The sequence below is a fragment of the Dipodomys spectabilis genome, unplaced genomic scaffold (assembly GCF_019054845.1).
Source record: "Dipodomys spectabilis isolate Male_0828 unplaced genomic scaffold, ASM1905484v1 ptg000366l, whole genome shotgun sequence".
NCBI classification, from domain to species: Eukaryota; Metazoa; Chordata; class Mammalia; order Rodentia; family Heteromyidae; genus Dipodomys; species Dipodomys spectabilis.
Genome location: NW_024871043.1, coordinates 624,313 through 642,569, shown reverse-complemented (window position 1 = coordinate 642,569; position 18,257 = coordinate 624,313). Strand labels below are relative to the sequence as shown.

Genomic DNA, 18,257 nt, shown 5'->3' with positions numbered 1-18,257 from the left:
TGGTCACGTGCACGTGTCTTCATTGCCACCTCTCAAGCTCCTCACCTTCGCCACACCTGCACAGTCCTTTTTGTTCTATAAGGTACTGGTCATGGGTTCCAGGGACTAGGCATAGGGGATAGGCATACTTGGGGGGGTCCCTTATGGTTACACTACTGATTTATCAGCTGTGTTTCAAGCAGGTGCTACTGGGACTTGGGACAAAGGGCTTTTAAATAATTTTTTTGGACTATTCCCTGTGCCACACATCACATAAGGCCAACATTGTGCTTGCTCAGATGTCTAGTTCCCCCACCCTGCCTTCCCTGGGGCCCTGGAACTCACGGGAGCTCAATGGCTCAGCAAGGGGCCAGGAGTTAGTATTCAAGACACGTGTGCAAGGCTCACCTGCTTCCACCTCAAGGTGGGAGGTAGGGTTGGCGGAGGGGGGGTGCTGAGAATCACATGGAACAAAACCATCGTCCAGGGAACAGCTAGGCCTCCTACAAAATCTCCAGGGGAAGGGGCGTGAGTGGGGAAGGGAGCCCCGGGAGACAGGCCGAGTGATAGCCCTCGACAGGGAGGGTCTTCTGCAACTTTCCAACAAATCTGATTTCCCTCCAATAACCCCATCCCTTAGTTCTATCCCCACCCTCCCCACTTCCCCCCAAAACCTTGGAATGCTCTATACCTCAAGTACATTGGAGGGGCAAATCTGAGCAAGACTTGGGTCTTCAATCTGGAGTTAGCCCTAGTGGAGCAGTGTGTGATCTTGAGGAAGTTCCTCAACCTCTCTGAACTTGTCTTCTCCCTTGTTGCCATGGTTTCCCTGTTTTGACACAGTGGAGGTGGAAACGCAGATGTATGTGAAAGCTCTCCTGTCAAGTCTCCTGCCTTTGTTAGGAGTGAAGACAGAAGGTCTTTTCAAGTGACTGAGTGTCCTTTAAAAAAAAAAAAGGACCAAAAAAACCAAATATTGATTGGGCACTGCCATGAAGCTAATAAGGAAAGTCTCAAAATGTCTTTGGGAACAGGAGCGCCTTTGAAAGTCATGATGAACAGCTCCAGCCAGCCTGGCTATTCTAAAGGCATGCCCAGCACAGAGATTTCCCCCACCCCACTGCCCTTCACCCCAAGAAATTTGGTTCTGAAATGATGAGGAGGAATGTTGACATTGGGTTCATGGTTATTTTTGCTGCTCAGTCTAAATTCACATGCACTTTTTTTGTGTGTGTGTGTGTGGGGGGGTCAGTCGCAGGGCTTAAACTTGGGCCTGGGCACTGTCCCTCAGCTCTTTAGCTCAAGGCGCGCGCTCTACCACTTGAGCCACAGTGCCATTTCGAGTTTTCTGAATGGTTTATTGGAGATAAGAGTCCCATGGACTTTTCCTGCCTGGGCTGGCTTTGAACCGTGATCCTCAGATCTCAGCCTCCTGAGTAGCTAAGATGACAGGCGTGAGCCACCAGCGCCTGGCTACACACATTTTCCCCCACAACATGGCTTCGAACTTGGCCCCTGGCATTTCCTTGCCTCGATGTGACTGGACAGCAACCAAGCAGCGTTTGCAAAATTCCTCCGAATAAAATCGCCCCCGAGTGTGTGTCTTTTCTCCCATCTTCTCTGTTGAACGGTCACAGCCTCTCAGGGAGAGGAGCAATTTTGTTTTGCAGTTGAGGAAGATGGCATCGGGAAGGTGAAGAGAGGAGTCTACTAGGCACAATATGTCAGGGCCAGGATTAGATTTGCCCACGGCCAAGCCAGATGATTCGATCACAGAGTCATTCAACCCTCTAAGGGTCTTGAGCCTAGTAAACCTCAGATGGGTTTGGCTGAGTAGATTGAATTCCCCATGTCTGCATGCTTGGCCTCTGGCCCTGCTCAGTTCCCCTCTAGCTTGTGTCTGGGGATAGAAAGAAGGAGGCACTCCCATGGTGAGGACAGGGTTGCTTCAAAAGGGGCTGGGAAGGTGGCTCAGTGGTAGAGTGCTTGCCTTGCATGCATGAGGCCCTGGGTTCGATTCCTCAGCACCACATAAGCAGAAAAAGCTGGAAGTGGCGCTTTGGCTCAAGTGGTAGGGCACTAGCCTTGAGCTGAAGAGCTGAGGGACAGTGCTCAGGCCCAGAGTTCAGGCCCCATGACTGACAAAAAAAAAAAAAGGGTACTCTCCAAGATAGATGACCCTCCCCCCAGGGTCAACAGGCACCTCCTTTTTGTTTTACTGCAGCCTACCTATAGATACTAGCTGCTACCTGGCCCCATGGGCCCACCTCATCCTCCTCAGTGACGAAGAAAAAGACCCAGCATCTTGGCACCACTTTGCCAGTTAATGCCTAACTAAGGAATCTCTTGCTGCCCAAGAGTGCAAAACAGAGACCTTGCATTTCCGGGCACAGGTGTGACCCACAATATCAATGATTTGGTGTCTCTCTTGGTGGTGGCAGAGGGAGAGGGGGTGGTGTAGGGGAAGGAGCAACAAATTCACAGCTTGGAAAAGGCAAACATGTATTATGCAGAAAAAAAAAGTAAAAGAAAATATCTGCCCGCCCCCCTCTAAGGAAACAATCTCAAGACACAGGAAATAATTGGGGGTGAGATTGGCAGCCAGGGGCTCGTGTACGTGTATTTATAAGAGGCACGTACTTGGGAGGGAAGCAGTCCTCCGTTCTGGTTTCAGGTAAAGGCTATCCTGGGGTGGTTTTCCCTATTCCTCCTTCTCTGTCTAGTCTTCCGCTGGCTCCCGATCTACCAGAGGGAGGTGGGAGAGGAAGTTAGGTGTTTGCACGCTGGAGTCAGAGTTGCCCATGAGTCACTACTCTGGTCTGATGATTCTTGGCTTCACGATTCTTGGCAAGCCAGCTTCCTAGTCATGGATCCCAAGCTTTCCTAATAATAGCTACAGTATCCTCATGCATCCAATCACTTTCCATCATCTACTGTGTCCAAGGCTATCTCCAGGAAGATACTTCTCTATCTTCCTACTTCCTGTTCCCAAAGGAGAGACTTGGCAGAATATGCTGTGTCCTGAGATGTGGAGAGTCATGGGTGGGAATAACTGTTGCCTAGGAGAGAGAAGCCCACCACCTGCAGAGCCTCAGTATTGCATGGGTTTTGCACCCCAGCTGTACTGCCATGGGGGCAGTGTGCAACCCCAACCATCCTTCCCCATGGGGAGGAGAATTAGAGCATGCATCTTCCCCTCCCCATTTCTGTTCTCAGGACTTTGGGATCCCAACACAGCAGGGAGGGAATCACACTTGTCTTGGAGCAGGTATTCACAGAAGAGCAGGAGAGCAGAAAGGATGGGGCGGCTGCTGCTCTCCCTGCCCTGGATGCTGTTGGTAATGGCAATGACCTCGTGGTTCATCGTAGTGGCAGCCAATGACTCCTCTTTGGAAGCTAGTAAGTGTGATGCTTGTGTATATGTGTGCCAGGAACAATGGCCCTTTGTAGGGAAAGTCTTAACTCTTTTTCTATTACACTTAGGATTTACAAAGTGTTTATTCTAAGCCTTTTTTTTTTTGGAAGTCCTGGGGCTTGAACTCAGGGCCCAGAAGCTGTCCCTGAGCTGATTTTCTCAAGGTTACTGCTCTACCATTCAAGCCACAGCTCTACTTCTGGCTTTTTGGTAGTTAACTGGAGATAAAAGTCTCATAGACTTTTTCTGCCTGGGCTGGCTTTGAACTGCAATCCTCAGATCACAGCCCTTTGAGTAGCTAGGATTACAGGCATAAACTAGCTGTGTGGGCAAACAAAAAGGTGGCCTTGGGGAAGTTTTCAGAGAGCAGGTGACACCATGCATGTACTGATGAAGGCTCAACCAGGCAGGGGAAGGGACTTGGACACAGAAACCACAAAATAGACAAAGGTGGCTGAGAGTGTGGCTCAGTGGTAGAGCGCTTGCCTAGCATGCATGAAGCCCTGGGTTCGATTCCTCAGTACCACATACACAGAAAAAAGCTGGAAGTGGCACTGTGGTTCAAGTGGCAGAATGCTAGCCTTGAGCAAAAGCAGCTCAGGGACAGTGCCCAGGTCCTGAGTTCAAGCCCCTGGACTGGCACACACACACACACACACACACACACACACACACACACACACACACACACACACACACACACACACAGGCTGGGAAGGGGGGTCACAGGTTCACCATAAATCCTAACAAAGAATCAAGAATCTGGGAATTATTCTTCTGGATGGGAGAATATTGATTTTAAAAAAACAACCACCAAAGAAGATAAAACTTAAAGGCAATGCTTACCATGGAATACATGTCGGAAGCGTGGCCTTCGGCAGGTGCGGGTCAGGGCCTTGGTTGGCTTGTGCTGGATGGAATGGACTACAGAGCTGAGTCTTAGATCCCTCCCTCAGGGAAGTGGGGGGATTTTGCGAAGCTATTGGCCCCTGACTGCCCGTGTTCTGGGTTGGGCTGGCTTGTCTGCAGGAAGATGCTCAGAATGTCACAGCAATGCCACCTGCATGATGGATGGGGTGGTCACCACGTGCTCCTGCCAGGAGGGCTTCACCGGCGACGGGCTGGTGTGTGAGGATGTAGACGAGTGTGCCATTCCCGAGGAGTACAACTGCTCGGCCAACACCAGCTGCGTGAACACACTGGGCTCCTACGAGTGCGTCTGTCCCGATGGCTTCTACCTGGTGCCCGGGTTGGGCTGCCTCGATGTGGATGAGTGCCTGGAGCCAGAGGGGACCCTCTGCCACTCCCTGGCCACCTGCGTCAACGTGGAGGGCAACTACTCCTGCGTGTGCCCCCAGGGCTATGTGGGGGATGGATGGCACTGCGAGTGTACCCCCGGATCCTGTGGGCCAGGACTGGACTGCCTGCCCCTGGGTCACGGTGGTGAGCTCGTGTGTGCTGACCCGTGCCAGGCGTACCACACGCTGCATGAGTACTGGCGCAGCGCTCAGTATGGCTCTGGCTACTCCTGTGATACCAACTTGCGAGGCTGGTACCGTTTCGAGGGCCAGGGTGGCGTCCGCATGGCAGAGACCTGTGTGCCAGTCCTGCGCTGTAACACGGCCGCGCCCTTGTGGCTCAACGGCACGCACCCCTCCAGCAACGAGGGCATCGTGAACCGCACGGCCTGCGCGCACTGGAGCGGCCACTGCTGCCTGTGGGACACACCTGTCCAGGTAAAGGCCTGTGCCAGAGGCTACTACGTCTACAACCTGACAGCGCCCCCTGAGTGCAATCTGGCGTACTGCACAGGTGAGCTGGGGGCCACCCCCTCCTTCCCACGCCCCCTGGTGGGCACCATGGGGGGGGGGTCAAGGCGGATCGACGGTGACTGAACTTCTGCCCCTGCAGATCCCACCTCGGTGGAGGGGACGTGTGAGGAGTGCGGAATTGACGAGGACTGCATATCAGATAATGGCATGTGGCGGTGCCAATGCAAACAGGACATCAATGTCACGGGTGAGGGGGGCAGAAGGGGATCGGTGGAGGGGAATTGATTTGTTTGTTGACAAAGTGGTCAGTGGCAGGGAAAGCATTCTCTCTCTCTCTCTCTCTCTCTCTCTCTCTCAGGTCAAAGTAAGTACAATGGAAAGATGATCATCATACTTCCAGGCTCTATGCCCTAAAAACATTAAAATCATAAATAACTACAAACTAGAAACTTAAAATCTGAGAGAGAGAGAGAGAGAGAGAGAGAGATGCAGACATGAGAGGACGAGAAAGACACTCAGGAATACAAAGCCCCCCACAGTTGGAAGGTTCACTAGCACCTCTTTTAGTCAAGAAGAACTCTGGGGGGGGGTGTTTCCTGGTTCTCCCCTTAGTTGACTCCAAAACTCCTGGTGATCAGGGGTCAACTTTATGCCCAGAACTTACTTTAACACCCCCCCGCCCTACACTGCAGTGGGTACACAGAATAATGCCAGCATCAGACTATGGAACACTACTCCCTCCTCCCCCCGACCTGCTGAATTACTGATCCGCTGTAGATGCAAGGCAGGGCACTGGCCGTCTCTGAGCCTGTGTTTGCCCCCGTCTACACTCCTTGGAGGTGGATAGTGTTTTCTAGACTTCAGTCACGATTTCAGTCATCTTCTGCCACTTGGACAACGTTGCTATATTCAAGCCCCTCCTCTAATTCCAACTGTACAATTAACTGGTTGCTCTCTGAATTGACTGAATTCCCTTCTGTGATTGGTACTTGTTGGTTGATTGATTTTGGCCATCCTAGGGTTTGAACTCAAGGCCTCTGGGTTGCTAGGAAAGTGCTCTGCCACCTGAGCCACACCTCCAGCCCCAAATCTCTTCTTTCAGGTTAATTTGAGATGTCGATGTTCACTGCTGGGTTTGTCTGCAGCAAGCTAACACATATCTTAGAAGGTCACAGTAAATACAGCAGAAAGATTATTATAATAATCCTAGTAGCTATGTCCTAAAAACATTAAAATAATAAGTACTAAAAAATAACTTTAAAAAATCCTTTTACAAAAATAAATCTGGTTGCTAACATCTGCCCCCAAATTTTCTGTTTAAGAGGAAAGAATAAGCATGTGTTGCCTTAACGACATTAAAGACAAATTAGGTCTGTCACCCCAAAATAGATGAAAAGAAATTGTAGTTAACTTTCCTTTTTTTGGTTGTTGTTGGATATGGGGCTTGAAATCAGGGCCTGGGTGCTGTCCCTTAGATATCTTTTGCTCAAGGCTAGCACTCGATCACTTTGAACCACAGCTTGATTCTAGTTTTCTGGTGGTAAATTGGAGATAAGTGCCTCATAGACTTTCTTGCCTGGGCTGGCTTTGAACCACAATTCTCAGATCTCAGCCTCCCTCAGTAGCTAGAATTACAGGTGTGAGCCACCAGCACCTGGCTTCCTTTCCCTTTATAAAATTGGGATTCCATACTATTTAATTCTGGGCTAGTGAAAGATCCAAACACTGCCATGAAATTGGGGTAGAGTTGGTTCTTAGGGGTCTGTGGGGGGGGGGCTCTGGAAGGTTGGCTAGTGGATCCATCCTGCAATGTGTACAGTCCATTCTTGTGCTCCCCTCTTCTGAGAGTTGAGAACCCCCAGCGAGTGGCCAGTCTGGAGAATTCTCCCTGTTTTCTGATTGTGGGGTGCATACTGAGCTCTTGAGGTTCAGACAGGCTCCACATTGTGCCCCTTTCTTGCTTATTTCAGATGTTTCACTTTTGGATCAAAGGCTGATCTGTGGGGCCAATGACATCAAGATGTCCCTGAGCAAGTGCCAGCTACAGAGCCTGGGCTTCAAGAAGGTCTTCATGTACCTGCGGGACAGCCACTGCTCAGGCTTCAGTGAGAGACGGGAGCAGGACTGGATGTCTGTGGTGACTCCGACCCGAGATGGTCCCTGTGGGACAGTGCTGACAGTATGTCCGGGCAGCTGGAGGGCAGGGGTCAGAGCGTTCACAGGTTCAGCCCCAGGTTCTACAGAAATTGTATGGGGTTGCATGAGTTATTTCACCTGTTTCCGAATTACTCATGTTTGGAGCAGTAGTTTGCCTGTAGAGGCCTCTGCAGAAGGGACCATATTTATTTTAGGGAACCCCAAGTATTTGTGTAAGGGAAGCATTGTGCCCTCTCTTTTGTCCTGGTACTGGGGCTTGAACTCAGGGCCTTGCACTTTTACTTGGTTTTTCTTTTTCTCTCAAGATTGTTGTCTATCACTTTTTTGTTGTTGTTGTTGATCATGGGGCTTGAACTCCAGGCTCGGGCACTGTCCCTGAACTCTTCAGCTCAAGGTGAGCGCTCTACCACTTGAGCCACAGCGCCACTTCCGGTTTTCTAGTGGTTTTATTGGAGAGAAGAGTCTCACAGACTTTCCTGCCTGGGCTGGCTTTGAACCGCGATCCTCTGATCTCAGCCTCCTGAGTAGCTAGGATTACAGGTGTGAGCTACCAGCACCCTCCCCGGCTTGGCTTTCTTTTGGTAGTAAATTGGAGGTTTTTCTGCCCAGCTGGTTTCCAATTGCCATCCTTAGACCTCAGCCTCCTGAGCAGCTAAGATGACAAGTGGTAAGTCTCCAGCATCCAGCCTTCCTGCACCTCTTATGCCAGGAAATAAAAAGAAAAGATTCAAAAGAAAGGAAGACATTGTTGGATTCTGATCTTTGGGACCCCCTTTCTACAGAGATTCTATTTCCCTACTTTCCTTTCTCTTTTAAATAAACTTACTCTGTCTACTTTTGCCAAAAAGAAGAAGCAATGATTACTTTCTAAGGCTAGAGCATGAAATCTCCTGAGTGGAGACTTAGCATGTGGACGAGAGTCTTTAAAAAAGGAAGAATGTGGTGATAGAAAAGACCCATGCTTCTTAGCTTCCAGGCAGCAGAGAGAATCAGTCAGTCATTCAGTTATGGGGGACCCGTGTCCCCTCCAGGAAGCAAGAATGTAACAGCCTTGCCTTTTAGGGTCATTGGAGGAAGGATGTCTGCAATGAGGTAGGCGGAGCATTTAGCTCAGCTACATGACACCTGCTCAGAGATGGCTCCTGCTGCTGACAATTTGTCCTCATGGAGGCCAGGAAGTCAGCGTGTGTGTGTGTGTGTGTGTGTGTGTGTGTGTGTGTGTGTGTGCGTGCACGTGCACATACAGGTGGCCAGAGACAAACGGCTCTGGTTTCATTGTCCTGCACAGATTCTTATTCTCCATTTTTTTCCTCTGCTCCCTCCAACACAGAGGAACGAAACCCATGCCACATACAGCAACACCCTCTACCTTGCCAATGAGATTATCATCCGTGATGTTAACATCAAAATCAACTTTGCCTGCTCCTACCCGCTGGACATGAAAGTCAGCCTGAAAACCTCCCTGCAGCCAATGGTCAGGTGCGGTCAGCGAGGATCTCCAGGGCTCCCAGGCAGCTCTGCCTTGCAGTTCCATAACCACGAGGTCTCCAGCTTCCCTGTCACCTGCCTCCCATAGGGAGCTAAGTGAGGCATCTGAGAGCTAGGATGGTTCAGTGGAGAAACTGAGTTAGGGGATCTTGGAACCCAGGATCCAGGCTCCATCCCATGCTAGTTAGAGTGGTTTGGGAGATGGCTAACTCTTCTCTGGCTGTCAGTCTTCTGCATGTGGCAGCTGTGTTCTGCAGCTGTGAATGAACATGTGAGAGTTTCAGAGGGGCAGGGTAGGAAAGAGGGACTGAAGGATGAGAGGCCTTAAATTAATTCATGCAATGAGGAATTTAGAAACTCCTCTTGTCAACGGGAAGAGGTCTGATTACAGAGTTTGCCGGGATGGGGTGGGTACTTGCGTGCAGGGATGCATTGGAGAAGTTCTCCCCATCCTTGGTACCACATGAGATTTGTATGACATTTTAAAATAAAGGACACTGTTGTTAAAGACCACAGAAAAAGTCTTTGAATAGGATGTCACAGGCCAGTGATGCTGGCATTGGACAAAATGGTAGACCATAATCCTGAATAGCAGTTTATTGAGTGTGTGGTGGGCATTTCACAAAGTGATTTGCATGGAATATCTCACTAAAAATCTTCACAGTTATGCCCCAGGAGATTTATGATCACCATTCCCTTTAGACAAAGGTGGAAACTGAGGCTCAGAGAAGTTTGAGGAACTTTGTCCTTGGTTTGTATTTTGTTTACAAACAGAATACAATAGACTCCAACAAGGGACTGTAATAGACATTACTAAAGGGCTATTGAAGTGGCAGTGCTGGGATTCCAACACCTCCCCCTGCTCCCAGGTTCTATCATGACTTCCACCAGACTTAGCCAATGGGGCTCTGAGCTGGTTGCTGATTGGACAGCATGGAGGAAGAGGTTGCTCATGGCAGGTGTTTGGTTGGAATATTACTTGGCCAAGCAGTGCTCTGGCGTCTGGTGGCCCTCCCTTAGGTCAAAAAGCAATTGTCTGTGAGCAGATCTCTCAGGTTGAGCTGGAAACCTCACTCCTATCAGAGCTGAGGATCCGGGTCTCACCTCTGAAGCCTCTGAAGTGGATGTCCCGGTCGCTGGGATTTCTGATGGGTTTTATTTCATGTGATCTCAGCCTTGTGAGGTCCTGTGAGGGGTCAGCCAAGGGCAGTCCTCACTGTGTAGCTGCTTTAATTATGCTTTTAAAACAATCCAGTTACAAAGTCTTTTCTAACGTGGACTGGATTAGTTTTCTAACATAGACTACTGTGCTGGTCTATGGGGTCCACAACTTGTCCCCTTTTAACCTTTTGAAGGAGGAAGGAATTAACCTTGAGAAGGAAGAAGGAATTGAGGTGACTCTATTAAGAATCTGTTCATTTCATGGCTGGGGATGTAGCTCAGTGTTTGTGTAGTTGATTCTCAACACACACACACACACACACACACACACACCCCTCACCCAGGCACACAAATCTCAAGCTCTGTCCAGGAGCATGAAGCAGAAAAAGGTCCCTCTTTTGGCATGTTCCCCATTTGGTCCTCTCACCAGCCCTTTTCCCCCCTGCAGTGTCTTGAACATCAGTGTGGGGGGGACCGGCATGTTCACCTTGCGGATGGCGCTTTTCCAGAACCCTTCCTACACGCAACCCTACCAAGGCCCCACAGTGGCCCTGTCCACGGAGGCCTTCCTCTACGTGGGTACCATATTGGATGGCGGAGACCTGTCCCGGTTTGCAGTACTGATGACCAACTGCTATGCCACCCCCAGCAGCAATGCCACAGACCCAGTGAAATACTTCATCATCCAGGACAGGTAAGGCAGCAATCTCTAAGTGGGGGACCATGGAGGGATTTGGGAGGTGGGGGAGAGGAGGATTGTCTTTCAGCTTGGATGGAGGAAATTTAGCACTCATCATGAGTATACAGCAAAAAGCTACAGAAGCACCTGGCAGTGACTCATGCCTGTCATCCTGGCTGCTCAGGAGATTGAGTTCTGAGGTGTATGGCTTAACACTAGCCTGCGCAAGGAAGTCCATGGGACTCTTATTAATTAAGACTTACCAAGTAATACTAAAAAACCAGAAGTGGAGCTGTGGCTCAAGTGGTAGAATGTTAGCCTTGAGCAGAAGAGCTGAGGGACAGTGCCCAGGCCCTGAGTTTAAGTCCCAGGATTGTGCATGCAAGCACATGCGTGTGTATACACACACACACACACACACACACACACACACACACATACACCACAAAGTGAAATAGCTGAGCAATGTCCACTTCACCTGCCCAGAGATCCTGGGTCTCCAGACACAGTCTAGCATGCATGTGGCTGTTCTAAGTTTCTCTTTGTGCTGTGCGTTGGTGCTGTTGGGTGCATGTACACAACCACACAACAGGGGTCCCCATTTCTGTTGTTACAACAAGGTAACACAGGTCTCTGATGATCCATAGGAGTTAGCGCACGGTGGCTAATTTTTTGACTCCTGCATGCATTTCCTGGGTATCCAGAATGTTCTTTCATCCACTCTGCCTTGATGATTTTTTTTTCTTTTTCTTTTTCTTGCTTTAGCATCAACTGTGGTTGCCACAGGCAGTGTTTCAATTTTTTTTTTTTTTAGTTTAAAATTTAAGCTGGGAGTAGTGGGGCATGTCTGTGACCATAGCTATTAGAGAAAAAAAATCTCTAATCTCAGACCAGCCTGGGAAAAATTAGCAAGTGCTTATAGCAAAAATCAAGTACAAACAGAAGAGTTGGGTGCATGGTTCAAGTCATAAAGCACTTGCCTGCCATGCTAGACCCTGAGTTCAGTTCCTAGGACTGCTACACACACACACAAACAATATCCTTCCAACTATCTTTTTTTTTCTGTGTATGTGTATGTGTGTGTGTGTGTGTGTGTGTGTGTGTGTGTCCTGGGGCTTTAACTCAGGGCCTGTCCCTTTTTATTTTTTTGCTCAACACTGGCACTCTACCACCTGAGACACGCCTCCACTTCTAGCTTTTTGATGGTTAATTGGAGAGTCTCCAGGACTTTCCTCCTGGGACTGGCTTCAAACCATGATCCTCAGATCTCAGCCTCCTGAGCAGCTAAGGTGACAGGCGTGAGCCACCAGCGCCCAGCTTCATAGCTTTCTTTTCTCATGGGCTCTAGTAATGAACCTTGGAGCAGCTACCCACCCCCAACACACACACACACACACACACACACACACACACACACCATCACACTGCCAACAAGTACTGGTGGTGTGGTTTTAATTCCAGATTCTGTCTTTAGAGTCTTTATGTAACTCACCACAACTTATTGCATACCCTGCTTTCCCACCAGATGTCCACAAACAGAGGACCAAACCATTCAAGTGCTGGAGAACGGGGAATCCCCTCAGAGCCGGTTTTCCGTGCAGATGTTCCGGTTTGCTGGGAACTATGACCTGGTGTACCTGCACTGTGAGGTGTACCTGTGTGACACGGTGAAGGAGAAGTGCAAACCGGTGAGTCTCCACCCCTCCCACAGCCCTTCCCATCACCAGATGACCCCAGCCAGGTATGACCAGAGCCAGGAAACAAGGGGAGGGGTCAGGTGGGACACCTGAGCTGTGGGGAAATCCACAGGGCCCAGTGACCTGAGAACACCTGGTTGGTAAGCTCTGTGGTTTATGAAGGAGTCTTTTAATAAGAGGTTGGTGTGTGTGTGTGTGTGTGTGTGTGTGTGTGTGTGTGTGTGCGCGCGCGTGCGTGCCAGTTCTGGGGCTGGAGTTCAGGACCTGGGCACTGTCCCTGAGTATTTTGTTTTTTGTTTTTGTTTTTCTTTTGCTCAAAGCTAGAGTTTTACCATTTGAGCCACAGCTCCCTGCTGGCTTTCTTGGTGTTAATTGGAGATAAGAGGAGTCTTAATGGCTTTCCTGATCACACTGAATTCAAACCTCCATCCTCAAAGCTCAGCCTCCTGAGTAGCTAGGATTCCAGGCGTGAGCCACTGGTGCCCTGAAGAAGCTGGCACTCTTAAAATTCTGTGCCCATGTTGTATTTTTCTTTTTTTTAACTTAATGTTCCACAGAAATTCTGTGTGTGTGTGTGTGGGGGGGGGGTGTTACCAGTCAGAGAGATCAAGTGAATTTGCTGCTGTCATAAGGAGTGGTAGGCCAAGACGTGATCTCCCGGCTCAGGGTGCAGCCCTCTCCACCCCCAGTGTCAAGGCTGTACCCTCCTTCATGGAAACTTCCCTCTGTTTTCCTCTCTCCGCAGACCTGTACTGGGACCAGATACCGAAGCGGGGGCTTCATAGACAAATCCCGTGTACTGAACTTGGGCCCCATCACGAGACAAAGTAAGAGAGCCACTTAGTCCTTGTGGTTTGTAGCTGGGAATTCCCTCTAGAGAGGATGGTGGGGTGGGGAGCGGGGCTTGCACCTCAGATCTCACTGGGGACCCAAGAATGAGAGGGACTGCTTCTCCAGCCAGGACAGCAAGGACTGAAACAAGCTCTCTTCTCTTTAGAGCACCGCCCCCTCCTTTCCCCCTCCTTTCTTCTCTCTTCCTCCCTCACTCTCTTCCTCCTTCTCTCTCTTCTTTCCTTCCTTTTCTTTCCCTTTCCCTTCCCTTCCTTTCCTTCTTCCCTCTCTCCTTCTTTGTTCTTTCCCCCTTCTCCCTCTCACTTCCCTTCCTTTCCTCTGTCCCTCCTTCCTCTTTCCCTTTTCCCTCCCTCCCTCCCTCCCTCCCTCCCTCCCTCCCTCCCTCCCTCCCTCCCTTCCTCCTTCCCATCATTGAGCAGGTGTCCTTTGGCCACCTGAGGAAGGTGTCTGAAATGGAGAAATCACATGATCCGATTAGGCTTTAGCTGGCTGTGAGAAGAACTGGCCAAAGAGGCTTGGGTCAGGTTGCTCACCAGACTCCTCTTTCTTCTCTTTCCCCTTACAGGTGTCCAGGCCTCCATCTCGAGGGCTGCTGCCAGCAGCGTCGGTAAGTTCAGGTCCTTTCTGCACAGCAGCCAGTTTCAAAAGGCTCCTGGAGAGCTGCCTGCCCGACTCTGGGGTTGTATGTGAATGCACACTCACACCACCTCGCAGAGGCATGCAGGGACACAGGCTCACCATGCACACACGAGGCCACATGTGCACATTCAGGTCTGCACTCTCAGGCACACGTGGTGGCAGTTGCATGCATGCAAGTTCAGATGAGCATACTAAGTGCATATCTGTGCCCCCAAGGTATACCACACACACACACACACACACACACACACACACACACACACACACACACACACCTTGGCTGTTCTCTTGGGTGCTTCCTGTAGCGCTGACGTCCCATTTTTCTTTACCTACCTGTTCAGGAGCTGCTCAGTTGCTGAATTGCTGACAAATATTTGCTGAAAATCATTAGGTTCCAGAAGGCATGCTGGGTGCTGGGGTGAGCACCAGAGTCCTGGGGTTTCTTCACAGCTCAGATCACAAAGGAGAGGAAATGGTGGCGCTTTTTTTTTTTTTTTGCCTTTGATTTTTCACAGCTATGGAGTTGTCTGAAGACTCTAGAAATGCACAGAATCTGTCTGGCCTTTGCCTGTCTTGGTTTTGGTGTCTGGATCCAAGGGGGTTGTGACACTAGTCTAGTGTTCAACCTGGACTTGTTCAATCCAGCCCCGGTGAACTTGGAACTGAGGAGTCAGGATGCTCCATATAGGGTTTGCTCTCTGCAAATATCCCATGTGGTCACCAAGGGTGGATGTATAGGCCCCACCTTGTTGAGGAGATATCAATCTGGGGGCCAGAAGAGAGACATTGTCAATAAGTCCACTCAGGAGGGTACTTTTTCCTATTTTTTAAAAATTCAGAATGGACAGATGGAGATTTTCTTGTTTTGAATTGAATTTTAGGTCAGAGAAAGAAAAAGAAAAGGCACTGGGGGCCAGTGGCTCATGTTTATAATCCTAGTTACTCAGGAGGCTGAGATCTGAGGATTGTGGTATGAAGCCAACCAGAGCAGAAAAGTCCAGGAGACTCTTATCTCCAATTACACCCCCCCCCAAATTAAGCTGTGGCTTAATTGGTAGAGTGCTAGCCTTGAGCAAAAAAAAAAAAAAAAAAAAAGAGCTCAGGGACAACTCCCAGAACCTGAGTTCAAACCCCAGTACTGGCAGAATGAAAGAAAAAAAGAAAGAAAGAAAGAAAGAGAGAAAGAAAGAAAGAGAGACAGAGGATGGAAGGAAGGAAGGAGGAAGGAAGGAAGGAAGGAAGGAAGGAAGGAAGGAAGGAAGGAAAGGAAGGAAGGAAGGAAAGGAAGGAAGGAAGGAAGGAAGGAAAAAAAAAAGAAAAACAACAAAGCTTCCTTTCTCTAACCAGTCACCCCAGAGGTGATATCCTTTCCTAATTCGTCCATCTGCAGGAAGCGCCTTGCTAATTTGCATAAAAGCACATTAGTGCTAGTGGTGGTCCTACCATTGCTTTCCTTTCAGGGTTCCTGAAGGTCCTGCCGCCTCTGCTTCTCTCGGCTGCCTTGACCCTGTCATTTCAGTGATGGGCAGCAGAAAACCCTGGGCTCTGGTTCCCAGCCCACTCCCTGCCGGCCAGGATGGCAGAGGCAGCCAGTGCTCAGCCACAGACAAGAGGCGGAGGCTCCTGCGTGCCGGCTCTGAGCCCTCCCTAGTCCTCACTGCGGAAAACCGGCCCTGCTTTTAACTGATGCTCTTTCTCCTAATGGGACTTGTGACATGTCTGTACTTGAGGTCCTTGTCTCCTGAAGAGTGCGGCAGAATAATAATGGTAGAAGACTGGCCTTTGGAGTCAATCATTCATTCAAGAAATATTTGCTGTGGGTGGAAGAACCAAACAAATAGATCCTATCCCTTTCCTTAGGAAGTTTGTATCTGCTCAGAGAATCAAAGGCAACCCACATTATGCTGTGTGACCTTAGATAAGATACTCAATGTTTCTGAGCCTCATCTATGTATCCATTCACACATCCACCCATCCATCCACTTATCCATCCATCTACGCATTCATCTATCCACCCACCCACCTAGCTATCCATCTACTCACCCATTCACTTAACCATTTCTCCATCTGTCCATTTATCCATCCATTTATCCATCCATTTATCCATCCATCCATCCATCCATCCAAAATATCTTTACTGAACTGCTACATTGCTAGGTGCTGGGATATAGTTGTTATCACAGAGAACAAGTCAGACACAGCCCTGGCCACTCCACTTCTTCTGATTGGAAAGAGAGAACTTGAGCAAGTAACTCCAAGGCCCAGATGTTTGGAAGTGCAGTGTTTCATAGGCAATGGCTGCTTTTATTAAAAAAAAAAAAAAGACACAAAACAAAACAAAACAAAAAAATCCCCACTCCTTGTAGGGCTCATTGAATTTTCCAGACACATTTCTGAGGATCGCGGATGTGTCAGGCTCTGTGCTGGGAACTGGGGAAGCAGAGATGGAAAAGTGGGGGCTTCTCATCATCAGCGGAGAGAAGCGGTGAGCTTGCAGTGTTGGGATTCTTCCATCCATTGCATATCTCCCTCCCAGTCTGGAAGCTGAGGGTCTGTTTCCAGGGAAACACCAACAGTGGAGATTGAGTCCAATCTCCCCACGGGTAGAGGCCTTGCTGGCAGCCCTCCAGGATGGACAAAAGCAGAAGCAATGGAGTTTCTGAGTCCAGGAGCCCCAGATAGCCCAAGGGTCCTTGGACGTCTTTGTCGAACAGGTGGAAAGAGAGGAATCTAGATGGGAACTCTCTGTCCTGGCCCAGCTGCTTCCCTGGACTCTGGGCTTCCAGGAGAGGCCAAGGCCTCGTTGGGACCCTGGGGAAAACCACATGTGTGTATCTGCAAATGAGAACAGGCTGGCAGCCCATCTCACAATCAGGGCTTCTTATCACACTCAGTGTGCACAATTGCTGCCTCTCCATAAAAGCTTTACATAAAAGGCCTCCAGGCTGGTTCCAAGCCAGATCCATGGTCAGTCTGTGGTCAGCTGGACTTAGCTGATGAGATATCCTCTCATCTGACTTTGACTTAGGCACAACTGAACTGAAAAGAAAAGAATCTAGGCCAAGAAAAAGAAAGCTGAAGGCCAAAAAACAACTGCTGTGGGTGAGGGTGGAGTGGGGGGAAGAAAACACATCAGAATTATTTTGTCTCTTTGTTCCTGATCCTTTCTTTTCCTCTCTTGTTTTCTATCTGTTAGTATTCAGCTCAGTTTATCTAACAGAGGTTTGAGGCATAAGTTCAATGCCAGTCTGTGTGTGTGCACACACATGCCCACACACTGGTACTGGGGCTTGAACTTAGGATTCTATGTTCTTCCTTAGATTTTTTTTTTTTGCTCAAGGCTGGTGCTGTAACCATTTGAACCATACCTCCACTTCCTGCTTTTTAATGGTGAATGTAAATAAGAGTCTCACAGATTTTCCTTTCCCGAGGCTGGCTCCAAACCTTGATCCTCAGAGCTCAGCCTCCCAAGTAGCTAGGATTACAGGTGTGAGCTTCACCAGGCATTTTTATAGGTAGCAAGGAAACAGCACGTAATTAAAATAGAGTCCTTTCTGGTAAGGAACTTACATGTAAAAGAGGAAAGACATTTATACAATACCCGTGTGCAATGTGAAAGATGGTGGAAAATATTGGGTTTTTTGTTTGTTTCTTTTTGGGTCCGGTCATGGGGCCTGAACTCTGGGCCTGGGTGCTGTCCCCCTGCTCTTCAGCTCAAGGCTAGCGCTCTACCACTTGAGCCACAGCACCACTTCTGGCTTTTTTCTTTTTGCTTATGTGGTGCTGAGGAATCGAACCCAGGGCCTCATGCATGCAAGGCAAGCACTCTACTACTGAGCCACCTTCCCAGCCCCAAAAATACTGTTTTTTAAAAAACAACCAAGAAAGAAGCATAGTGCAGAAATGGTGCTGTTTGATATAAGGTGATCGTGTGGGGGTGGAAGCAAATCTCTATAATAGGAGAAGGGACAAAGTCAGCCACAAATCCTATGTATAAGGAGAGAGGAGGTTAAGACTGACTGTTGGGGAGACTGGGTGGGACCTGGACAAATGGAATGGAGTAATGGACTACGTCATAGATCTAGTGGTCCTAAGCTCACATTTGGGGGGGGATTCTTCAACAGCCCAAGGCATAGAGAAGTGTCTTGTTGTACCTTTTCCTCTTCTGGATTGAGATTTGGCTAGAAGGTATTGCCAAAGTCAAGAGCCCTCAATAACCTTGGCTCTGTAAGAATCCTGGAGAAAGCCCAGCCTTGGTGGTTCACTCCTGTAATCCCAGCTACTCAGGGGGCTGAGGATCTAGAATTGGAGTTTGAAAGCAGCTTAGGCAGGCACATCTGTGAGACTCTGATCTTCAGTTAACCACCAAAAAGCTAAGTGGTTCAAGTGGTAGAGTATCAGTCTTGAGCAAAAAAAAA

The 18,257-nt window shown here is 49.1% G+C and overlaps 1 protein-coding gene across 1 annotated transcript; it reads left to right on the top strand.

The window, feature by feature from the left end:
* Window positions 1-3,195: 3,195 nt before the first annotated feature.
* Window positions 3,196-15,619, top strand: Umod (uromodulin). The gene is made up of 10 exons (XM_042666645.1): window positions 3,196-3,378; window positions 4,424-5,206; window positions 5,306-5,413; window positions 7,137-7,345; window positions 8,654-8,802; window positions 10,421-10,666; window positions 12,177-12,339; window positions 13,094-13,175; window positions 13,766-13,807; window positions 15,300-15,619. The coding sequence occupies exons 1-10, from the start codon at window positions 3,279-3,281 to the stop codon at window positions 15,359-15,361; spliced, it is 1,944 nt and encodes a 647-aa protein (XP_042522579.1). The 5' UTR covers window positions 3,196-3,278; the 3' UTR covers window positions 15,362-15,619.
* The last annotated feature ends 2,638 nt before the right edge of the window (window positions 15,620-18,257 follow it).